We start from the raw sequence: 26,611 nt of genomic DNA, 5'->3' as shown, positions 1-26,611 counted from the left end.
AAAAAACTCCAGCTTTACTCCGTCGCATATTGCCTACTCAGAGACGATATCACAACACCGTAATCCGGACAGTCAGACCGCGAATCATATACTGTAGTTCGAATATCTCGACGACTTAATGAAGAATAGTTGGAGAGACAGTGTAACAATCATAATAGTACTCCCTCATCGTAAGTGAAAAATAATATGATGCATGAGCTTCCGGTTGACTGCCATCCATATCATGGTTCCAGGTTCCACAGGGTAAGCGTATCCAAAAGAAATTTCTTTTGGACTCTTCCTTTTCTGGTTCACGCGACGGGGTTGCTATGCATTGTGGGATTGTGGGCGAGGCCAGCCGCATCTTAGTAACAGCTGATAGATGCTGTGGTTGCTAGTGTTTTACTAATATTCTTCTCCACCTTAGTGCTAGTAGAATATTGGATACAGGCTTTTTGTAAATATCTGGTACCATGCAAGCGGAAGACGCACGTTATCTAAAAAGGTAACTGACCACCGTGAGCTGATCTTATTTAGGAGGTAGTAAAGCACATTTGGTGGTAGGAAGATGCATGGCTTACACTTTTTGGCTGAACACTGATGTATAGTGTGAATGAGAGGCCGCTCTCTTGCGAGTTTATACCCTTGTACACAGCAGTCAGATTTTAAATACCCTAAAATATTACCGTTTTTAAAATGGTAGCTGAAGTGTTTTTGTATGCCAAGTTTGCTTTAAACGATTTGTTTCTGTTGTATGCTGTTTTTTACTATGATGTAGTTGTTATTGGGGTGTTACTCTTTTATCTGTTTGGGGGGTTGGGTCTTCCACCTCTGCTGAAATCAAGACATTGGGCTTCCCAGTAATTCATTAGCTTTGCATTTGTTCCCTTTATGTAATTCTTAAAGAGAGAGGGAAGGCAATTAAAACTAAGTGACCAAGTTGTGGATGGATATGGTGACAGTACGATTGTATTAGTTGGGTGCTGAATTAAGCTCCAACTCCCTGCTATCTTCTAGGTATAGCTGTATGGATTAAGCAGGTTGTCCGAGAATGAGTTAATGAAAGTAACTACTCCATTTTCCCCATTCTTTGAATGTGGCTTGTTTTGATGTTAGTGTGGAATGCACAAACATCACTTAAAGTCTTTTGGCACCTTCCCAACTTGAGTGCTGGTTGCCTGCTGCAGATTGTCTCCCCCTCCTGTCTGCACCACCACAAAGACTTCAACTTCCCACTACCAACAAACCCAAGTGACTTTGCTTGATTTCCACAGCACTCCCATCCTGCTGTTGGCATCTTCGTTGCCGTCAAACCAAATCTGCAAGCGTCATAGACAAAGACAACCACCTCTCTACTGTTGAGCTGGTTTGGAGTGCTAAATCATCAGAATTGCAGCAATTGTGAAAATGTGCTGTTGAATCAAATGGTTTTAGATATCTTTGTCCGTGTAATGTTACAAATTCAAAAATTGTGGTGGAGTATAATTTGAATTTAGTTTCTTCCTTTTCTCCAAGTTGGCTTGATGTCTTTTAATTTGCCTCTTAGAATGTTCCCTCTGCTATTGAATCTGCTACCTTTTTTGAGATGATGTCCTATGCATCCATGTGACTTTCTTTAAAAAAAAAGATATATATGTATATATATATATATATATATATATCTATATATAAAATCAGATGACACAAAAGAATAACATTTCGAGTTGTTAATGAGCTGCTTTCTTTAACTAAGGATACAGAGCTTGATTCCTGTCATCTCCGTTTCTCGGATGTGTAACTATGAGCAAGTCATTTAACCAGGTGGTGCTGTTGGATCACAACTGAAAAGGGACACATGTTCTGTGTCCAGTGGGCTTACTGCTTTTACAACAGTATAAAATAAATGTATATAGTAATCCGTCACAAATTTTTATAAGCACACACACATATTTATATACACACAAATGTATGTGTGTGTGTGTGTGTGTGTGTGTGGATATACATCATTGCCCCTCATTTTCGACGAGTCATCATCTGTTTTCAAATTTTGCCTGTTTGATCTTGCAGTGCCTTTTTTTGCTGAACTTTGATGCCTTCTTGGGCAATGATCCCTTTAAAATGTTTGAAGGTCTTTTTAAAATCTTTTTTTTCTTCCTTTCCCATGCATCTTATGTCAGATTTCTAAATTTCTGTTCTGAAAAAAACTGCATTTATCCATTTTTTGTGTGTCACCTGAATTATGTTTATTCAAGGGAGGTTCTTCTTGCACTGTGCCATTTTGTGCCTTCAGTATACTTTTCATTGCTGCCTCGTCATATCCTTGATGTCCAATTACTGAGGCATTCTGCTTGCATAGTGATCATGTTATGTTTTTAATGAGACTTATTCAAAATTTATGTAGTTCGTCATTTTTCGTTTGTGATGCTAATTGTACTTTTGTGATTCCAGATTTTGTATGGCATATTTTGTGATTTAGTTTTTGCATTGTTAGAATTGTCATTGTACTCTATCATTTATGACACCAGTGTTATATATTGCGAGCTTATAGTTTGTGTTTTACTTTTCTTTTTTTTTTTTTTTTTTGGTATCCACTGAAAATGGGTTATACCCAGGTATCCAGTGAGAACATATGAGAGACTGGTGTGTGTGTGTGCGTGTTAGTGGCACAACAGGTAGAACAATTGCTTTTAGTGTAGGAGGCTGTGGGGTCTATTCCCACATCAGGTAGATTGATTACTGAAACTGCAGTGCAGTATAAGAGGGGTGCTGCACTCCTGAGTGTGCCATCCTTCAGATGAGATGTTTAAAGGAGGTCCCTTCTGCCTGAGTTGGTGGTAGCTCAGGTGGAAATTCCCTGATGCCCTGGCCAACATTCCCCTAGTAATATAAATATCACCTCGGGTCTCCACTGAAAAGAGGCGATTAGCCTAGTGGGACTAACCTGGTCAACAAGGGATAAACAAATATGCATATGCACATACAGACATACATATGTATATACTTTACTTGGAAATATATGTTAAATATATTTGCTTTGTTTATTTCCATTTCTTGACCAGGACGTCCTGTGTTAACTTTATTTATATGTTTCAACTGTTAACCAGAAAATTCCAGGTGGGCAGAACTGATGTCTGTGGAAAAAAGCTCCAGCAATCCAGACATACTTTGCAAGCATAAATTATAGTAGACATGTTGACGTCCTATATGCATGCATAATACTGAGCATATGATAACAAGTGAGCACTTTATATGTGCTAACACACAGCATTTTTATAATTAATAACTTGAGGTGGCTACATAATTACAGTGTACTGTTTATTTATACAAAGGATGCAGTAGTTATGTAATGCAAGGTTGTCTGCTGGTAAATAAATACATTTTCTAGGAGTAAGTATGCTAGTCGCTTTACTGAGGGAGTTGTTGAACAGGAAGTATATTTGGAGATGGTTTAATGATTTGTAAATGTTAAGTAACCCTCAGACCAGGTAGCATAAAAATATTTACAAAATGCATTTCCAAAGGTGAGCTTCTGAATAGTATGCCTGCTTGCTAGTGAAGGGTTGCCAGAAGCTCATGCAGAAACTGCAAGCTTAAATATGTCACTTGATTATTGTGATGAGAGCATGGTATTTGTTTGGGGAGTAGGAAACAAAATGGACTATTTTTAGTGTTGTCATAATCAGTGTTATTTAAATTCAAGACCTTTAAAGATCACAGAAAGATATAGTGATGCTTTTGACTACAGTGACCTGTGATGAATTTGGCAATATGAGCTTGGCAATATGAGCTTAAGTTTGTTCAGGTTTGGTTAGTGGTGTGGACTGAAGGTTGATTAGATTTCTACAGGTGCAATGCATAGCTGTAATATAGTTGATCATAAATTCCCTTGCTATAAAAAAGGATGTTGTTTTTGATTTATTTGGCATCTGGTGGAGTTGATAATTAAGGGCAGATTTCAGCTCCTGTTCCAAGATAATTTTGAACAGCTTAAATGAATATAGATTTTGCTTTTGGACAGAGGAACATATTTGTTTTTTAAGCATTCAGACAAAGACCAATGCTGCTTATCCAATTTGTAGCTATTTGGAGCTAGTTGACGGTTGAGTTGGGGGTTGGGGAGTCTGTGGCTAAACGGAGTCAGAGGAGTGGATCAGCAGGTAACAAAGTGACCTTTGATGATGGGAAAATCTGAAGTTTTTTTGTTTTCTTCCACACACAGTGCTTGGATCTATGTTCAAGTACTGTCTAAATTGGTGGTAAAATATTCTGTGGCACTTGTCAAAAACGAGCAGTGGATTTTGTTAAAAGTATACAAGTATATCATAGGCAAGGTGACCATTTTCTTACAGGACCTAAACTGGGACACTTGAGGGCCACCCCGAGAAGCCAGGTTTACAATCCCATTCTCCAGGCCCCCATAGGAGTGGATGTAGGGCTGCCATTTCATCTCACACTGGGGCCAGCAGGTTGGCCTCCCATCCTTCACCTGGCATTGTGGGGATGCCACTCTGTGAATGGCACCTGCCAGGAGGCAAGAGGCCACATGGCAGGAGGCTCAAAGTAATGCACATTCATCGGCACCTGGCACCATGGGGGAGAGAGACTAAAATGTGCTGCAAAATGTGCAGAGATGTGGGGACCCATGACTATCTCCCATGTGAGTTTGAAAGCCCTAGGTGCAAGGCAAAGAGGAGAACTAGTGTCACAGAAGTCTGGAGGAGGGACTGTCTGCGGCTTTGCAGCCCAGCAGAGTTCCATGAGGCTGGGAAGATCCCCTGAGAGGCTCCAAGAGAATGTGCGACACTGCATGATTTGGTAGCAGTCAGGAGATATGTAACCCTGGAAAAGAGCTCTTTGTCTGTCTCTCTCTCTCTCCTGGGTAGAAGTTTAAGCCTGGAAGGGATCCTTCCCAGTGGAAGTCTGGAAGAGAGAGAGAGGTGGAAGTGACTGAGACAGGACAGCTCCCACCTCGGTGAGGAGGTATGGACCATTCCCCCTCTAGGAAGGAAGTCTGGAAGGGGTAGAGAGGCGGATAGTGGCAGGGCTTGGTGAGGGGGGGGTCAGGCAGAGCTCCCCATAATTGAAGTCCTTAAGGGAGCAACTGACGGACAGCAGCAAGGCCTGGAGAGCTCATGCTTGGGTGAAAGGGATCGGGTAGAGCTCCCCAGGATGGAAGTCCTTGAGGAAGCACCATGATGGATGGCGGAGGGGCCTGGAGAGCTCCTGCCAGGATGAAGGCATCCAACTTCACCCCATAACAGATGACATCCTTGAAAGTCCCCAGAGCTGCTCTGGATGGAAAATCAGGGGGACTCTGAAGTCTTCATGAGAGCGGATCTGCCCCTCAGCAGCCAAGGGGGAGTTCCGGAGGGGTGGATGGGGTCAGATGGAAGCCCCCCTGAGAAGGTCCAAGGGCATAAGTGATCCAGCATGACTTTTGACAGCCTGCAGGAGACATGGAGGTGGCGGAGTCCCCTGACATGGGGGGCCACGGCTGGGGAGGGTCTCTTGGCAAGGTTGAAGGGGGGGGGATGCCTGTAAGGGTCGGCCCTGACAGAAGTCAGTAAGGGTGTGCCGGACAGATGGGTGTAGGGCCTGGAAAGCTCTTGCCTGAGTGAGTGGGTTCAGGCAAAGCACCCCAGGACAGAAGTCCTGGAGGGAGTGACTGATGGATTGTGGCAGAGCATCGAAGTCTCCTGCCAGGGTGAAGTCATTGACCTTAACCCATGCCCAATGACATCCCTAAAAAATTGCAAAGTCCCCAAAGCTGCTCAGGATGGGAAAGCAGTGGGACTGGCTGCCCTGGGAAGCCAGGTCACCATTCAGACTGAGCGGTCTAAACTGGGACATTTCTGTGTCCCAAAGACAATGTTTGAGATTCCAAGACGGAGACTTCCAAACCGGGACTGTCCTGGAAAAACTGGGACTGTTGGTCACCTTGATCATAGGATGCATCAAATTAAAAAGATACGTATGCAATTCAACCAAATGTTGTATATCTAATGCATGCATTTTCTAAACATAAGCTTATCGGAAGTTACCTACTGGGTTCAGAAGAATATAATAAAAACCCTTTTGATGCCATTGAGACTTAAACTGTGATTTCGGTGATATTAGGAGAGTAGTGTCCAGTGTAAATTCTGAAGTATTTTACCTGGAGGGAATGCTTGTATCTGCATGGATGGGCAGGTTTATAGCTTAGTGAGATAGCAGACTAAGTCCTTGAGGGGTTCTAGAATGAAGGGTGTCACTTAGTTCTTTGTGGCCTTGCGCATATAACCATTTGGATGTTTGACTCATACGCGACCACTTTTATTACAGGTGACTAAGATAGCATTCTGGCTTCCAACAGGTTTAAAGAATGAAGCATTGCCCTTTGTTGTTCTTGTAGTCCTGTAACTGGGTCCATTTTGGGAATTGGATTTTTGAACCACACAAGAAAACTTCCTCAAGGCTCTATTACTGTACTTTGCCTTTTAATTTAGTCTTGTTCATGTTCTTCTCACCAGACTTTCTGAGACGTGAACATTTACTTTTATTTATCTCCATCTTGAATTCCTTAAGAAATCTGCATCTTCCATTTAACAGTGTGTTTGTCTGTGTATTCTACTGAAGAAATTGAAAAACACAGCTACCGTTCCATCTCTAAATCCAGTAAACAAGTCTAAGCAGAACACCTTTGTTGTTCATTTGCTCTTTCCGCCTGCATTGTAAATTCTTGAGCATGTATTATAAAAGCAAGTCATTCTAATACAGAGATAGGTGCACTCTGTAACCTAGATGGCATTGTTTCTGGCCTAGATTTAGAACCTGTTTAGCTTTTCTTCAAATCCTAGACATCTTCAAATCCTAGACATCATAGTTTAAAACATTCCATACCTGTTTAGTTTTTCTTCAAATCATAGACCTCATAGTTTCGGGCATTCCAAAACCATATTCAGAATGCATGTGTTAACCAAACTCTGTGAAGTACACGTGTGGCACAAGTAAAACTGAGGAACTGGTCAAATCCAGTAAAATAGGGATAAGCTGATCCTTCCAATAGAACAAGGCGGTTTAGGTTTACCTGATTTGAAGGGATATTTTAGAGCTGCACGTAACACAAGCAGAAGGTTATAATTCAAAGTGGAAAGGGATGATGATGATGATGCAAGGGGGAAGTTCAAGAAGTAGAGAGAGAGGAATTTTGAATGCATACAGTATGTATATACGTAATATATATATATATATATATATATATATATATATATATTTGTAAAGTAGCAGAAAGTATTCTAAGAACTAAGCCAGTACAATAATGGAGAAAGGAGATTTTGCCAATAGGGATGACTGCAAGTAGGGGTACAGAAATAACCACGGGGGAGGCTGGGATTTATTACAAAAACCTGGCAAAGGAACCAAGATATTGGGAGCAAATAACTCAGACAGGAAAGGTAATAGAATGTGGTAAGGCCAAGAAGAGCTTTGGATTGCAGGCTAGAGACTGCCTTCTATATCAGGGCTTGATCTTAAGAGTACAAACGCAGAGAAAGATTCAGGGGAATTTTAAGTGAAAGACTGCTCTGATAGAATTTTATTTGCAGCTAGAACAGAACCAAATGTTTAAAAAGGGATAGTTAGTAGGGCTTATAAAATATTGCATGGTAACTATAAGAATCAATCGGAGGAGGTTAGAAAGGATTGGGAAGAGAGACAGGAAAACAAATTACATGGAAACAATGGGGAGACATACTTATGGCTTCCAAGTATGCAACCAAGTCCAGAAGGTTTAGGATCTTTGCTTGAAAGTGTTTGCACAGGTATTTTTATACCCCAAGCAGACTTCAAAGAATTTTTCCTCTGGTAGATTGCAAATGTTGGATGTCTTTCTGTTCTTTTGACTTGCCTCTTTCAAAGGGGTACAGGAATGCAGCATACAAGATGATGCATGTAGACTCTTCCATAGAGTGCCCCACAGCCAGTTTGGCTAATGAGTACCCTGATTCTGCTGGATTCCTGGAACAGCTCCAGATTTAGGGTTGACTTGAAGGTGGTGTGTTGGGGGGGGGGGGGGCTGGCCAGCTCACCCGTATCCTCCCCACAGTGTGCACTGCAGAAGTTTTTTTGTTTTTTTTTAATCTATCAATGCTTGTGAGTAGTCCCCATGCTGACTGATGTTCTTAAGTTTGCTACCAAGGCTGTCTGGGAGAACCCAGGTAATAATAGCCCCAGTTCCAAAATACAGACCATGTCCTTTGATTTCCCAGAGAATTAATTTTTTAGTCAGAGAATTCTAAATCTAAACTGAGCTGCTTAAAACAAGACTTCATTGTTCTAGAGCCTTCCAGTCCTTCCACCAGGAATAATCCTGGGTAGTGGACCACTTGTGAAACAGTGTATATGTATCTTCCACTTTTTCTTTAAGGGCATGTAATTACCTGCCCAGCATTATGGTGTTTCAAATTGAGGTGTCCAATGAAGTGCTCCAAACCATCAACCAGTTGTCTGATGGATCCATAAAATAAAAGCTTATGTTCTAATTTGCAGTCATATTTACCATATTAAGCTTCATGATGCATATAGTCTATGACATTATTCAAGGTTTCCTCAAAACTGCAGATCTGAAATAGCTGTTTGCTGGAATATGACTGTGAGTGACTAACTTCATTGAGGGTGCCACAGTGACCTTCATGAACTCTCTTTGTTCTAGGAACCAGCTTTGTACAGTCAGAAGTGAAGACAGTTATGACAAATATGGAAAAATAGACTAAACCTCTAATTGTTGTTGCAACTTCCTCAAAATATATTTTCTGAAATGCAGAGAAGCCCTCATCGGATGTCATTCATGTGTAAAGAGCAGTGTGGAAAGAACCCTAATAAGAAAAGGTAGCTTCTAGAAAGGCTGTAGACCCCATGGCAGGAATTTTTGGTAATTGACCTGACACTTGGCCCACCTGTTCCCCTTTAGAGGGAGTTGGAGGTTGTGTCCCTCCACGTGTCAGCACAGAAAATAACTATGGACAGGTGGGTGTGGACAGTCATATTCAAATGTTACAAGGTATACTTTCTTTTTACTCAAGCTTCCCCATCACCTCCGCTGCAAGACAGGCCACCACTTCAAAAGCAAGTAGCACATACAGAGGGCCTAAGCCTGTTAAGTAGAAAGGTCCTGCCAAACAAGAGAGGGCTATTTTTAGTGCCAGAAAAGCCAAAGATGCTAGACCAGTATTAGATCTCTCTGGCCTAAATATTTTTGTCAAAGGAGATCTTTTTGCATGCAGTTCTTTCCTGTCTAGCAGAAAGGGACTGGATATGCTCTTTGGATCTCCAGGGTGCCTACCCCACATAAAAATTGTAAAGAAGTGCAGGACATATCCTCACTTTCAGAATCTGAGATAATCCTCATCACTTGCAGACTCTTCATTTGGTTTCACCTGAACCTCATGGATGTTCACAAATTTAAATCTGTGGTTATGATACATTTGGGTCTGTGGAGAGCCCAAATTGTACCCATACCTGGACAACTAGCTTCTAGCTGCTCCCTCTGTAATCCCTTAAGGTCAGTGGAGGATTCTCTGATTTAATTAACTTATTCCATTCTTTAAGAATTATACTGAATGTTGTCAAATCCCAGCTGTAGCTTGCTGTTTACTGAAAATCCTAGGCTGCAGTCTGAATGCCAAGTTAAGCAGAGCAAGACTCCCCACAGACAGAATTCAGGCTCTAAAAAAAAAAAATCAACATTTCTGCGCTTGTCTCCTTGACAACCACAGCTAACTTTGCTTCAAGGTTCTGGGCCTAATGGTAGCAGGCATACCAGCTGTTCCTCGTGTGAGATTTTTACAATAGTGCCATTGCATACTTCAGGCACATTGCTCTCAGAATGCGGCTTGTCCCAACTGTGATTCCCCTGCACTGGCCAAGTAATCAAGGAGACTCAATCCTCGCCGATAGCACCAGTGAGGGATGCACACATTGGGAGGATGACAAGTACACACCCAGTAAAGTACAATTTCCCTGAAGAGGACACAGAGATCACAGTCAGTCTGGGGCTGGTTTCTCCCTCTTTCTCCAGATCCCCAGTAAGACTCCCCTCTGGCACAACTATACAGTTAAGATCTCAGCTGAAGGGTCAAGCCAAGACCTCCAGCACCCTGTCTGTCCAACCAGTGATTCATGTCCTTGTCTAAATAGCAGACACACACACACACACACACTGAGATTTGATTGATATATATATATATATCAGTGTGTGTGTAATATATATATATATATATATATATATATATATATATATATATATATATATATATATATATATATATATATATATATATATATACACACACACACACACACACACCTGGGGAAGGCTGGCACAGGTTTACTAGCTATGCCCCCTTCTGCCCAGACCACACTATAAGGTAGTTATCACTGTTACCAATCCCTACTTATGTACTATAAAGGCAGACCAGTCCTACTGTGTAATGTTACTATTATCCAAATGGTAAGTGTGACCAAGGGCAAGGCTATTGGAGTGGCCTATACAGTGTCACCAAATACATATACAAGTACTCTAAGAGCTTAAATATGTCTCACAAATATCAGCCACAAAGATAGGTTTAAATATATTTAATAATAAATAAAAGAACAAGACAATACTCAATCAACACAGTAACTACAGAGTTCAGAATCACAGGAAATATTGTAAAACAGCATTTCAGGCGGTCTCAAATAAATACAGAAAACATCTAAACTAATCTTTACTATATTCCTATCTATATCTAAGTGATAACACTGTACCCTAGACTTGCTTACTATTAGCAAGGCAAATGCAGATGATGATGCATGGATGATTCCAGGTCCAAGACAAGATAGAAAATGCACAGTCTTTCTGTGAGACCGTTCTTAAATTACTGTCAAACATTACTGCTGGGTCAACTTGGATCACACCACTCTTTGTCACCTGCCTTCAGTTCCCAAGTTAACATATACCAACAGAATTTTATCATCTGTGTAAGAAGTACATATCTCTTAGATGTGCAGCTGCTAGGAAGCAATAAAACACTTTACATGTTAAACCTAGTGATTACAATTACTTTCAAGACAATAGAAAAACGTATAGCTCTAGATATTGTGTCTGCTTGCTGCATTGAAACTGAGTGATAACACAATTGTAAAACATTTTGATTCCAACTTATTTTCTTGAAGTTTTGCAAGTTAACTCTGTATGTTCCAGCTTCTGCTATTAAAACATACATTTGCACAGGTATATAGTTTATATAAATTTCTGTTCTTTTCCAGTAGGGTACACTGTTAGATTCTTAAATATCGGTACATAACATACAGTACTGTATAAATCATAGCAATATTCACAAATTACATATAATTTTTTGCAAAATTCCAGCTAGCTGGGCTGCCAGTATCACACCCCCCCAAACTCTAAAACTAAAACTCAAGCTAGTTTTTCAAGTGCCTCTTGAGATACGTTGATTGAGAGGGTTGAGCCTATGTGGGAATACTTTACCCCATTCCCTGTCTTGAGAGCCCATCTGCCTTGTCAGCTTGCCATACTCCTCTGCTGACATGCTTGCATGCTCTCCCTGACTAAGTTAACAAAAAAAAAAAAAAAAATTGTGATCTGAACTCTGAATTTTCACTGCGTGGCTATTTGAGAGTACAATTTACGTTCAGTGATCACTGTACACAAGCAACAGGAATTCAATATCCACACCACTACAAGCCACTTAATATGTGGTGCGGCTAACTCACCAGTATCAACCAATTAATATGTGATATGGATATCCCACCACTGCCAAACAATAATATGTGATGCCCCTCCACTGGCCCAGTAATCAAGGAGACACTGTCGTTGCATCCATCAGACAGGTCTTACTCGCGCATTAACTCTGCATGGTTTGTCCTTTTCCAGTAGTTGATAGTAATTCTTTTTTTTTTTTTTTTTTTGGATACCGGCATTCATATGTACTGTTTTCTTCCAAAATAATGCAAGTAAAAAAAGGCAGACAATGGATACAGTTCTCAATGCTGGCTAGCTCTAAGGGGAGAATAACTTTCCTGCAGTACTTCAGCATCTAGCTAATATTATTGGGACTGCGTTAAATTATTCCTCTTGGTACATTTGGCAGCCATTTTTATACAAGGGCCAGACTGGTGTTTTTTTCTTTGGTCCCCTTGTCCTTTGCTGACCACCAAGTCTTCCCCAGACACCCTGCACTTTCATTTATTCCTTCGGCTCATTCATTCCCATTGGGGTTGGAGTCAAGCGCCAATAGTGATGGTGCTGCTGTTGACAAAGAATCGGGGATTTTCTACTTAAATGCTAGCTCCTCACTCATGCCCAGTAGGCATTCTTTATGAGGATGTACAGTGGACCAGTGCACTGAGTAAACCTGCAGATGCCCCTTGCTCCCACAAGAATAGTGTGTTTCTCTGGTCTTCACTGGTTAAGTTAGTCCTTTGTGTATTCCCTCAGACATGTACTCTGCTTCCTCCCCTAAAAGAGGCAGTCAGGCTCAACCCCTTCATTCCTTCTCCGCCCTGTGCCATCCACATCTGGTGTTATAGTTTGAGCTTTATGCCTGCATGATAGTGGAGTTGTTGTGAGCAGGACTTTAATTCCTTAGCTTTTTTTCAAAGTTTGAAAAGCTTTCCTGAAGGACACCAACAGCTTTACAGGCTCTAGTATGTTCTTGGGCATTGTACCTCATCCTGGAAAAATTGGTTCAGGCTCTCATTAAGCCTGTTGGTACTGTAGACTTAAGCCACCTCACTTAGAAGACACTTGGCTTGATAGCTGCTTCTTCAGCAGTAAGGAGTTCTGTACTTCGTTCTGTTTCTGCATAACCATTATATCTGTTTTTTCCTGGAACCAGTACTACTTTTATATTTAAAGTTGTAACTGAGTTGAATTAATTGTTGCCTCACAACAAGAGGTTCTCCCTTTCAATTCTCGGCTAGAGTGTGGGGAGTGCCTTCTGTGTGGCGTCTGCATGACCTCCCTATGGTTGGGTGGCATTCAAAAGACATGCGTAAATGGGCATGCCTTCGTTGAAGGTTGGATGTCGAGCTGGCACCTCGGCGTTCGTGAAAATCTACTGCCAATCATTAGCGGACCGGAGTTCTGCTGTGGTGACCCCTAACTGGGAAAAGCCAAAAGACAAACAACAAAAACAACTGAGTTGAATTAATCCAGTGCAGCATCTGTCTGCATTCTTTCCATCCTGTTCTAATCTTGGGGTGCAGTTGCTGCACTGTATCAATGCTCATTTTCAGCTGAGATATGTGCACAGCACCAGGACCACACATAAAGATACCTGTCTTCTTACTCTGTAATTAAATCTCTGGAATGCAACATTTGTAAACCTTTGCCAGATGGCTGGCTGATTGTATAAAGTTTTTCTGTACTAAGTATAAGAACTCATTGCCACACTTTACTAATGCTCACAGCATTAGAGCTGTGGTTATCTTGGTAACCTTTTTCAGAATCTCATTCCCTACTTCACTTAGGTCAGTGGACAACCTCCGGTCCGTTAAACCAGGACTAAGATAACTTCTAGTTAACTCATGGCTTTGCTGTTGTACTTCTCCCATTTAAAAAAAATACTGTATTTCACAACCACTATATAGTCTCCAACCAGTACCTCTGTTTGTCAGCAGTTCTCAATGGAATAAAGACTATGGTAATTCCATTTTTGTACCCAGCTGTTTCTGTTTGGCATAGTATTACAAATGCATGCCATCCATCCTTTCATACTCAGGCTCCCCTGTATCCTTGTCATACCCCTCAACCTCTTAAAGCTAGAAATCTGGACAAAGCTTAAAATAATGGGGGGGGACAAAGCCAAAAAATAGAGACAGATTTTAAATATTGCTCTTTAAAACTTTGAACATTGCTAAAATAAGAGGAATTGCATTAGCATGCATGTTCTGAAGGATATAAAATCAAATCTGAAACACAAATGTAAGTCAATATTTAGTGATGTCAGTCCTTAGTGATTTACCTGAAAACCACAAATTTTATGAGGAACAGACCAAAAATGAGGCAAAATATAGACATTCTGTGAAAATCTGGACAGTTGAGGTGTGCGCCATGTCCACCACCTTTGCTGTTATTAACAATTTCAACCTACCACTGTTAAATAACCACTTATCGTCGATATACACACACTTTCAATATGTTGTAATCCTTCTTCTATCCAGCAATATATTTTTCATACAAAAAAATAAAAATAAAAAAACAACCTGAATTTATTTTTTGTATTCACAAATGTTTCTTTGCACTTCCTTCTCACTGCGGTCCTTCAGTCTTTTAACTGTGTAATATGACCACGCAATATTTATGCTGTGCTTTTTTCATCTGAATTTAACCCAAGTGAATGTCCAGTGTGATGTAATGACTGTACCCCTTACCAAAATTCAGCATCACAATGTGTATATACCAGGTTATTATTTTAATACTTGATCTGACGTTGATGATCTTTCCATTCATCACTGATGGGTTCGGTTCCAAGCCCTCGGAACAGAGTCGGCCTAATACTAAGTTCACGCCAGCCAAAAACTCTCGAGCTAAGCTGTTACCCATAGTGCCCTTCTCCCTGTTACCTCAGGTCTCATTTGCCGCATAGCCTTAAAGCCGCATTTCAGCTGAGCTCTCAGCTAAGTGGAAAACTGTTGATCTCTTTCAGGATATTTTGTATTTCTCTTATTTCTTGTTGTTCATATTGATATTTCTATAAGTTTGAAGCTATATTTAGACTTTTACTCTTCTGTTTCTACCCGCTTGATAACTTTTAAGTACCATTGGTGTTATGGCCTTTCCTCCTACCCTTGAAGTATTTCTTGACTGCCATCATTGGTATTTCTTCTTCTTCCCTTTTTCACTAACTGGTTGTGTGTGTGTTTTTGATAAATATTTAGATATAGATAGATATAGTGATTTATTTAGACATAGATATAGTAGAGTTAGAGCTCTTTACTTTAGTTTTCTCTCTAACTTTTGACTTGGCTTTTCTGCCTTGCGTCATAGGAATCCCCAGTAGTGTGCTCGCATTCCCCTCAGCAAACGTTACATCCTGTGTCTTAGCCAACCTCCAATCAACCCAAAGCTGCCTCTTTGCCCTGCACTGTGAGACCCTGCATCGGTGGAACACTAAAGTGCTTTCAGTTACACTAGTGTATGTTAGAGTTGTATTTAATCTGTCCTCCGAACTGAAGACTCTTTCCCCTTTCTCTGTACGCATACACACTACTGCCCCCCCCCCATGTCTCTCTTCCTATAGTACTCCTAGGTCAATTACTTAAAACGACTTTCTCTTGCAAGTTTACCTATGTACCTGCAACCCATACTTCTTTTGTTTTTCCCTGCAGAAGTGGTGGTCCTTTTCACTACTCTGTACTAGATTAGTAGCTTAATATTTGTAGTTATTAGGAAAATACTGCACCACACTGACCTGGAATTAACTTAGCTTGGTTTTCCTGTTTTCTTTTTAGCAGCTGGCCCAGTCAAGTTTTTCTGACTCACAACCTTGCATTACTTTGTATCTACCCCCCTCCCCTACCTTGAACCTGCAAACCTCGCCTCCCACTCCTGCTTAATTACAGAGGTATCAAAAAACTGGATGTAGAAAGGTACCATCTTTTGACTTAGCTTTTCTGCCTTGCTTCATAGGAATCCCCAGTAGTGTTCTTGCATGTAAGTATGCTTAATATATTCTACTAAACTGCTACTGCCCTGTTTTCAGCTCCCATCCCCTGTCAACCCTCTGCATCCTTATTTCACACACACTGCCTTATGCCAGTGCCTCCTTACCTCTGAGCTAGTTCTCCGCTTCACTGATAACTTACTGCTGGCTTTCTTCCTTCTCCTTGGCTCTACCCGCTCCGTTTGACCTGCGGGCTCACTCCGCTCCCCTACCCTGCCCCCAGTTTCCACCCGCCCCCAATACTCCTACTTTTACTTCAAGTACTCCCCATCCACTCAACACAACCATCCAGTCAAAACCTTCCCCTCTTTGCCCCTCCTCCTTTCACCCACAATAAATACATCACTAATTAAAGACATCACTCTTTCACTATCCCCTCTCACCCCACAGCTCTAATCTCCAACTACAAATCCTCCCATATTAAACCACCTTTTTCCAACCATGTTTTCCTTACCGTTCTTAACAGACTCCCATCTCCCTCCTACTACTAACAACTTTATACCATGCCAGCTCCTATACCTCCAATTAGTTTCCACTCTCTACTCCTTCCCATACTTCCACTCAAAACCATCTCCTTCCTCACACAAGTAATCATTTATTTTCTGTCTCCTCCTCTGTGTTTCAGCTCAACCCTCTGCACCTTTTTAATCCTAAACTTATTTCCACGACTGCAAAGACACTTGCTCTTAAATACTAGACCATCCAGAATACCCTAAATCCAAACTAAAACACACTAAAATAACTTCCTTCAATAACCTCATCTTAGCTGGAGACATTCACCCCAACCCCGGACCTAACCCACCCACAAATAATTACCACCCCCCTTCCTCTAATCCTTCATCCCCCTGCAGTACTCTTACATTTTTCACACACAATGCCCAGAGTCTCAACAATAAAGCACATCAGTTTCAAGCATGGCTAAGTCATAACCAACCTGATATTGTAGCCATCTCTGAAACTTGGCTCAAACCTCACATCTCTGACTCTGAAATCCTACCCTTTGGATTTCACAGTCTTAGATGTGACCACCCAAAGAAAAAAGGTGGAGATGTTGCATTAATCTATTCCAATCTACTTACCTTAATTCCCCTACCAAACCCCATTCCTAAATTCGCCAATGCAGAATTAACAGTCGGTCTATTAATGAACAATCACAAAAGCCTCTGTATCATCGCCCTTTATATCCCACTCGGAAATAACATCTCAACCCTTGAAGACATACTCCAATGGGCCATGGCTGAAATTAACCTTGAAACTTGCATACTAAGCAATGTAAATATCGATTGAAATAAAATCAACAGTCCCATGCCCTCCCTGTCCATTAACCTCGTTAACTTTACTCAAGTAATCCACTCCATCACCAGACCCAATAAAACAAATCCCTCAAGATCCACTCTTGATTGGATCTTCGTCTCCCATCCAAATAAAATTACCAACTCTGGCAACATCCCTGACTCTATTAGTGATCACCTCCCAGCATTCATTTACCATGCAACCACCTCCCATCCACACCAACATCAGTATATTCAGACACGTAACCTTAGCAAATTTGACTCCAAAACCTTCTTTAACTGTCTCAAACAAATGAATTGGAACATTCTAAAAGCCCTTCCACACGATAAAGCCGTAGACCACTTTAATTTTACTTTCCTAGATACTCTAAATTCCGTAGCTCCACCAAGGAAAAAATAATAATAACTATAATTGCCCCTTGGCTATCCAAAAAAACAAAGTAAATTATGCATCAAAGAGACAAATCCTGGAAGCTTTACCAAAAGAATAAGCTTCCCGAAACTCTTCTCCAATATACACAGCTCCATAACTTTGCAAAAAAACAAATCTTCAGAGACATAAAATCCTACTACACTAAGCTCCAGTCAAACCATCCCCAAAACCCTAGGCTTTTTTGGAACTCCATAAACTCACTCCTCAACCCAGCCTCCAGAAATAACCCATGTCCGGACCCAAGTAAATCTGACCTCAAATTAGCCTCACTATTCAACTCTTTCTTTATAGAGACAATATCCGATCTAACAAAAACTTTTCCCAACAACATTCCACCTCATCTAAGTCCCCATATAATTTCCCCCCTATGTTTGAGCTTAAACCTGTCTCTACCAACTACATAAAAAGACTTCTATCCAAACTTAAACCCTGCTCCAATGCACCTGACAACATCCCCTCTTTTCTCAAGTCTGCTGCTGATGGTATAGCTCTCCCAGTTAGTATCCTAATTAATAGATCTATAAAGGAATCCTATATCCCTAAACTCTGGCGTTTCACCTTTATTCTTCCTCTCCACGAGGGAGGCAAAAACAGTAGCATTTCAAACTTCCACCCTATAGCTCTTCTCTCTCTCCAGTCTCCAAAATCCTAGAAAAATGCATCCACCTCGTGCCTTTTCTGACTAAAAAACAACTTCTTACCCCTACCCAACTTGGCTTCCGACCAGGACATAGCACCATAACAGCTCTACTCTCATTCTTAGAAACTGTCAATCAAGCCCGCGATTCTGGGAACTTAGTGCTCCTAGATCTCTCTAAAGCATTCGATACTGTTCCCCATAAGCACCTTCTAAGCTCTCTGTCAAGCCTAAATCTCTCCCAAAACACGCTTTCCTGGTTCTCAAGCTATCTGTCCGATAGATATCAGGCTGTGAAATAGAAAAAAGGCACCTCACCTTTCTTACCCACCCCTACCGGAGTACCACAGGGGACCATTCTTGGACCAATGCTGTTTAATATCTTTATCAATAACCTTCACTCTGCTATTCCTAATGCCAAAGTCATCCAATATGCAGATGACTCTACACTTGTCTGCTCTGCCTCTGAACTCCTCTCTAAAACTCAGACTGCCTTCTCAACTACTGAGATCTATATGTGTTAAAATCACCTTTATCTCAATACTAACAAATCTAAAATGATACTATTCACTCCCTCAAAATCTTTCTCTGTTGATAAAAATTCCTTCCAAGTTCTTAGCCAAAACAACTCTCCGATCGAAGTTGTTCCCTTTGCCAAACTACTTGGTGTAACTATAGACGAACACCTCAAGTTCGACATCCATATTCAGCAAAATATAAAGAAAACCCACCAAAAACTAGGTATGCTATACAGGAACAACCACTTCCTCTCTACTTCTACCAGGCATACTCTGGCCTCCTCCTACCTCCTTCCCTCCCTTCTGTGTGGTGCCCCACTACTAACTAACCTATCGCTTCCAAACTTGAAAGCTGTTATAGCAAAATTTCTAAATTTGCCACCAAAGCCAAACATTCCATACATCACTGTGTTACCCTCCAATCCCTCAACTGGTTAGAATTCACAAATTACCTGGACTTCCTCCAACTCACTACAGCACATAGACTAATATTTAATCCAACCAAATGCCCTGCTCTAACCAACATCCTTCCCTCATACACCCCAAACAGAACTCAGATCTGAACACCAAAACTTGATTACTATCCACAAACCTAAACACCCTGCTGGACAACTTCTCCTCTCCTTCTCCTTGGGTAAGAAATGGAAAACTCTTCCTTCCACACAAAGGACAGTGTCAAATACAAACATCTTCAAAACACAGCTTTACACCTACCTCTCCTCCAAATGGAAATGAACTGCATTCTCCCTACCTAGAACTCTTTAACAAAAGACCCTAGGAGGGTATCCTCCTGAGTTCCTAAGCACCTTATAGCTGGCTATAACCTTCTATAGCTAATTCCCATACGACCTCTCACACTCTGTTAATATTGTAAATAGCTTTTGACTTTAACTGTGTGAATTTGTTAAAATGTATCTGCACAATATTTTTCCACTATGGGCAATATTACTCACACTTTGTATTATTTGATATGTATTTGTAGTTGTACCCTATTGGACTGCTATCTTTAATCTGTTTCATGGAGCTTTTCTCCCCAGGTCTCCACTGAAAATGGGCTCTCTGGGCCCAGTGGACTTCCCCAGTAATCAAACTGGAAATAAATAAATAAATAAATAACGTGTGTGTGTTTTTCACGATGGCCGATAAAAAGGGCACATTGGGGTTTAAGCATTGTCCTTCATGTAAGGGTAAACTGTCTAACAGTGATTCCCATGATGACTGTGTTTATTGTTTGGGGGTACCCCCATCATTTGGTAAACCCCCTTGTGTGATTTGTCAGAGTTTTAGTCAGTGCACCTTGAACGCGCACAAAAACAAGCTGATTCTGAAGGGCCTTCTTAAGTCACCCTTTTCAGAGGCCCTTTCTGTGATGGAGCTCTCATCCTCTCCAACCAAGGATAAGAAAAGGTCCCACTGTGTCCCGTCTTCACCATCTGGTGACCAGGGAAAACCTGTAAAGCCTAAGGTACCTAAGTTATCTTCGGAGCATAAGTTCGCCTCATCAGCACTGAACTCTTCCACTCTGGCTACTACTTTTCCCATATCAGCACCAGCTTCGGCTCCGATGCTGTCTCTGGCACCGACTATTGACTTTACAAAGACTACTCCGACTTCGGCACTGAGTCGATGCCTATCTCTGCGATTACGTTTGATACTGATCCTTCCGTGTCGGCTCTGAGTGCCCCTTCGGCACAGAGTCCTTTCACAGTCCCAATAATGACAGTTCTGACACCATTTCTTCTGGTCTCCAAACTTGAGACATTGGTGCTGGTAGATTCCACACCACGGACCCAATACTCTCCATCTGCAGACCCATTTCTAGGACATGTGTACAGTCTGTTCCTACAATGACCTGACTCCCCATCGGGAGTATCCACTAGATCCACCAGGGGCCTTTCAGAACTTGACGTGGTGCGTCTTGTGGACCAGTTGTTGACAGCCAGGGGGCTACCCACTCTGTCTAGGACCCATCCTCCTGCAGGACTTGGGTTGGCTTCTCCACGGACTCCATCCTACTCTCCTCCTTTGACCATACCAGTTCCAAAGTCTTCAGCTCTGAAGTTCTTTTTGGAACCCCCTGTCTCAGCACCTGTAGTGGACCTCACTGGGGCTCCGGGATTATCCCTTTGGCCTTCGGTCCCTGCTGAATCGGGCCTTCCTCAAACCCGTGATTGGGCTGCAGGCTGTTTGGCTCGTGGCACTGTTCCGAGTGTGTCTATGGTTCTATCCACAGTGCTGGGAGTTCTGTCTGCACCAATCCTGCTTAGAGGCTCCATCCTCAGGAGCGGCTTCGATGGAGCGGGGTGTGACACCAGTTCCGAGGTTGGCCTTCTCTGTTCTGGGCTCCCATCCCTATTTGGGCAGATCTGCTTTCTGAGCTAGGGAGAGGGCACTTGCTTCTGGAAGCATTCCACTGATGGCAGAACCCCATACCTCCTTTTCCCCTGAGCTACAGCTGACAAAAGCCACCTCCCCAGGACACCGGGCAGGAAAGTCACAGGAGACCCCATTACAGAGCACCCCCTCTTCTGAGTCCTCCTCAGAAGTCCCTGCTGAGGAGCCCCCATGGAAGAGATCATGCAAGAAGAAGCCCGTAGACTCCCCTGAAGAGTCTTTGACAGAGGATACGGATTTCGATGACTGTGAAGGGTCCCCACGGTCACCCCCTGATGATGTCTCCTTTGGGGACATCGTTGAAACAGAGGGGTGATTGGAAGCCCACTAACCCTTCTTCTGAGGAGTCTGTGTTTCTGCAGGCTTTCCGTGCCCTGCCATCTACCTCTTGGGTGACCCCACCTGCAGATGAGCTGATGCAACTCGTGGTGCAGCGTGTCTGGAAGAACCCTGATTCTGTTGAGTTCCTCCCTCAGAGACCTGACAAGCTACCCCCCCCCCCCCAAGGAGAACCCACATTAGTCAAGAGGTTTACCAGTCGATGTTATGGTGGTGGCGGCAGCCTCAAAAAAGATCTCGCCAAAGAGAGTCATACTGTTCATCCATAAGCAGAGTGTCCTGGGCCATGGACAGATTGGGGAAGCAAGTTTTTACTTTGACATTTGCCATAAGGTCTCTGAATTACTTGGCACATTTTAGGAGATTCCAAAGAGACTTGGTTTCTGAACTCTGGAACACTCACAGGACAGGTGTCTGATGAGGTAAGGTACAAACCTGCCTCGCAGCTCACAACCCTGGAATCTATCTCCAATTCATCCATGCATGTCAAGCAGAGCACCTCTTTGGTCCTCTTCAAAAGGAACCTTGATGATTGGATGGGAGATAGGAAATTCACCCCGGGGATCACGTCAGTTGCCCTGCTTAGACAGTGGTCCAGGGAAGTAAATACTGTGGGGAAAAAATAGCCAGGGAATTGTTATGGCTAGGCTTGTATAGGCCCTAGGGCCAATAGTCTAGTACCAACCTATGAATCTATGAACCTAAAGTTGCTCTCACATGCAACCAAGGGGGTGGCTAGAGTGGCAGGTTCAGGCATAGTTATGAGACATCATGTCTGGATGCGCCTCTGTGACTTCACAGACCCTTTCAAGTCTTCCTTCCTGAATGCTTCTATCAAAGCATCTTCCCTTTTCGGCCCCAAGGTGAAAGTCACCCTAGCTAGGTGTGAGCAGGGCGATAAGACCCTGTCTACTGTAGGTCTATGTTTTTCCAATCCTCAACATTCCTTTTCCAGGAACCAGAGGAGCGGAAAGATGTGGCACAAGAAATCTCAGTCCTTTCCGTGCCGCACGTGCCGATGATACCCCCAGGGGCAGAGGGGGTAACAGTTCTGCTACAGAGGCAGAGGGGGTTCGTGTAATGAGGGACCCAGGGATTCTTTCTCTTGGCAGCCTTACCAGCGCTCCTGAAGAGCAGCCTGATTGCTTTCCTCTGGAAGCAGTCGGGGACATTTCTCTCTGCACCAGGCTGCCTTACCAGCGCTCCTGAAGAGCAGCCTGATTGCTTTCCTCTGGAAGCAGTCGGGGACATTTCTCTCTGCACCAGGCTGCCTGGCATTCAATAACTTCCAACCGTTGGGTGCAGAAGATCATAACCAGAGGCTACACCATTCCCCTTATCACTTATCCAAAACTACTGATAAAACTTCCGGATGTTCCACCCAGTCAAAGGGAAGAAGCAGCTGCAGAAATAAACAAGCTGTATCAAAAAAAGAGTCCTCCAATTAGTCCCACCAGGCCAATGCAGATCTGGATTCTACTCTAGATTCTTTTTGGTGTCAAAAAAGACAGGGGACTAGAGACCAATTCTGGATCTCAGCAATTGAACAAGTCTGTTGCCCAAGTGAAATTCTGGATGGTCACAGTTCAGTCCATTTTCCCTTTTCTAAGGGAAGGCGATTGGATGTGCTTGATGAATCTCCGGGACACATATTACCACATCAGAATGGACAAATGCTCCAGGAGTCTACTTCGCTTCTGGCTAGGAGTCAATCGCTACCAGTTTCGTGCCCTGCTTTTCAGATTGTCTACAGCCCCCAGAGTGTTCACAAAGTGCACGGCAGTGGTTACAGCTCACTTGAGACTGCAAGGATTCTGGATGTTTCTGTATTTTGATCATTGGCTTCTTACCACCCCCACCAAGCATCTTCTGGTAACAGCCCTGCAATACACTCTTCCTCTGGTGAGACATTTGGGAATAACGATAAACTGGGAGAAATCCAACCTTGTTCCAGCTCAGAACATAGAATTCATTGGAGCAGTCTTCAACATCCATTCTTGTCTGGTGTCACTCCCAGTTCACAGATTTCAGAGACTGAGGCTCCAGCTCTGGGTGATACTCTGTCAAAACAAAGCCTCAGCATAGGAAGCTAATAGTGCCTCTGACGAATCTGCATAGGCGAATATTTCAATGGCTTCTGATATCTCAGTGGTCTCCGATTTGCCACCCTCTATGTTTTCAAATTCAGATAACCATAACAGGACCATCTTTGGTAGATGACGCCAGACAGACCTTTGGAGCCGTCCATTCCACCCCCCCCACCTCAAAGTCATTGTGACCACGGATGTTTCCCTGATAGGGTGGGGGAGCCATCCAGGGAAAGACAGTCCAAGGCGCATGGTCCACTTTGGAGGCCAACCTGCATATCAGTGTTCTAGAACTGAGGGCGGTGCTGTTGGCATTGCAAGCATTCCAATCTCTCCTCCCTTTTGGGACAATCGCAATTAAAGTCAGACAACATGTCAGTAGTCTGGTATATCAACAAGCAAGGAGGAGCCAAGTCCTATCCCCTGTGTCAAGAGGCCATGAGAATTTGGCAGTGGGCTATCGCTTCCAACTGCTTTCTGATAGCAAAACATTTCCCTGGGAATTCCAACGTGATTGCAGACAAATTGAGCAGATGTAGAAACATAGATAAGTACTAAGCTAACTGCCCTTGTGTGCCATTTTAAGCCTAGCCAAATATCCCTTGTGAGACTCAAACCCTGCACCTTGTGTTTGTAAGGCAAACACCTTAAACATTAGGGTTCTCCTGCCTCACGAGTGGTCCCTCAGTCCCAACGTAGCGGCAAAAATATTCAGCCGTTGGGGCCAGCCTTGCTGCGACCTATTCGCCTCCCAGTCAAACAACAAATGCAGCAGTGATTTTGCTCTATTCCCCCCACAGGAGGAGTCGCCAAGGGACGCTGTGATTCACTATTGGCCCACTGGACTGCTATATGCCTATCCCTCTGATTCCCCAATTCTTAAAGAAAACTATTCGGTTGAAATGCAAAGTGATCCTCATACCCCCTTTTGGCCTCGACAAGTTTGGTTTCCCTTCCTTCGGCCTCATCTGTTATATTGATCGTGGATTCTGGACCCACTTCCAGACCTGATTTCTCACCACCAAGGGCTGAGTCACCCGAATCTGTCCAGTCTCTGGCTGACAGCTTGGTTTCTCCACGTCTGTTAATCACCAGGCAGGATGACATTCCCTCACCTGTACATGACATTATCCTGGCCTCTCACAAACCATCCACCAGAAGACTATATCTAGACAAATGGAAAAGGTTCTCTATTTGGTCTAAGAAAAGGAGGCTAGACCCATACTCGGCTCCAGTCACAGCAGTTTTACAATACCTGTCAAAATTCTTTGAAGATGGAGCTGCAGCTTCTACCATACAAGTACATCTATTGGCGCTTCTACCATACAAGTACATCTATCGGCGATCTCTAACTATCATAATGGGTTGGATGATTCTCCCCTCATCTCGCTTCAGTTATACAAACCTTTTCTTAAAGGAGTCTGTCATATTGGGCCTCCAATCAGACAACCTATAGAGCCATGGAACCTCACATTAATTCTTCAGTCCTTAACTCCACCCCCTTTTGAACCTTCAGGTAAGTATGACCTCACACTCTTATCTTGGAAGTCTCTTTTCCTGGTAGCCATCACGTCACCCAGATGAATTTCAGGGCTTCAGGCATTATGCATTAAAAGGCCCTATTTAATCTTCCACAAGGACAGGGTATCACTCTGGACAAAGCCATCTTTTCTCCCCAAAGTTGTTTCAGATTTTTCCATCAATAAGACCATTGATTTTCCAGTATTTTTCCCAAATTGTACTAATAAAAGGGAATACTGTTTACATTCTTTGGATGTTCACAGACAACTGAGGTTTTATTTAGACAGAACCAAAGCAATACGTAAAACTGACCAACTGTTCATTTCCTTCTCTCTGCCTAGAATGGGAAATTCTGTATCCAAGGTCACTTTATCAAAATGGTTAAGGGACTGCATATGCTACATCTATTCACTTGCAAAACAACCTATACCACAGGATGTTAAAGCCCACTCTACCAGATGTATGGCAACGTCTGTAGCCTTCCTTTCCAAATCCTCTCTGGATGATATCTGTGCAGCAGCCACATGGGCTAATCCCCACTCTTTTTTATTAATCATTGCAAATTGGATGTGGTCTCCAGAGGTAGAGCTGTCTTCGGCTCAGTGGTGCTCAGGAATGTTCTTCCATAAGGGCCACCCAAGGAACACAAGGTAGCTGGGGATTCTGTCTCATCAGTGATGAATGGAAAGAAGATTAACCTCCAGTAAAGAAGTTATGTCTTACCATAACGTTCCATCTGTGTTGTTCATCTTCTTTCATTCATCACTTCCCAACCTCCTTCCCTGTCCAAAGGCTCCTGGGGGATCCTTTGGGTCCAAGTGGTGTCTTAGGGCATTTGGGCAGAAATGTCCTTTGCTTTACTTGTATAAGATGGGCAAACCTGATCTGAGGTAACGGGGAGAAGGGCACAATGGGTAGAAGCTTGCCTCGAGAGTTTTTGGCTGATACGAGCTTGGTATTGGGCCGACTCGGTTCCAAGGGCTCGGAACTGAACCCATCGGTGATGAATGAAAGAAAATCAACAACACAGATGGAATGTTATGGTAAGACATTAACTTCTTTTTTTCCATTGCATATATTAATTCATCTTTCTGTAATATCATTTAACTTTCAAGGAGCTTTTCTCTCCAGGCGGCTGCTGAAAAAGGGCAGTTCTGTCCAGTCGACCGGTGACCTACATCGTCTTCCCTGACTACCTAAAGTGTACTTCATCTGTTTTTTGAGTTACCATTTATCAGGGATATCTTCTCTTGGGGCCCTCCCAGTGGGAAGAGCTTGAGACTCTGTTCCATGAGTTGCGTCAGATAGATCTACTTTTATCTGATATGAAAGTTATGTACTTACCATAACACTAGATCTGTAAGTGTGGATCCATGTTCTTAATGACCATTCCCCTCCTCAGCTGCTTGGTCAGGAAGGTTTTATATATCTCATATGCCCTAACAATGGAAAAGCACCCTCCTCAGCCTCAACAGGCAAATAAGACAACATTTCAAATCCTGGAAGAGCAAGCATAGCCAAGGATAGCCATAAGGCTTTTTACAGTTATGTACGTAGCCTAAAAGGTAGGACCCAAGTATGTTCTGACCCGAGTTCACAAAACATAAAGTTTATTGTAAGCACTGCACTTTTGTCCAAGTAACCTATTTGAACTTCATCAGAAAATAGGATTAATCACATTTTGTGGTTTAAAATACCCTCTTTTAGGGTCACATGATACAAAAAACA

The 26,611-nt window shown here is 42.6% G+C and overlaps 1 protein-coding gene across 1 annotated transcript in view; it reads left to right on the top strand.

The window, feature by feature from the left end:
* Positions 1–308: 308 nt before the first annotated feature.
* Positions 309–26,611, top strand: part of KIFAP3 (kinesin associated protein 3) — a gene marked incomplete in the record, with an annotated part of 1,467,647 nt that continues 1,441,344 nt past the window's right edge. The window contains 1 exon segment of the mRNA XM_044085270.1: positions 309–484. Coding sequence (XP_043941205.1) covers positions 453–484 — 32 coding nt within the window.

The sequence above is a fragment of the Protopterus annectens genome, chromosome 10.part0, assembly GCF_019279795.1.
Source record: "Protopterus annectens isolate FY-2018-M chromosome 10.part0, PAN1.0, whole genome shotgun sequence".
NCBI lineage: Eukaryota > Metazoa > Chordata > Ceratodontiformes > Protopteridae > Protopterus > Protopterus annectens.
The sequence above is the reverse complement of the archived record's forward strand: the minus strand, read 5'-3'. Positions and strand labels throughout refer to the sequence as shown.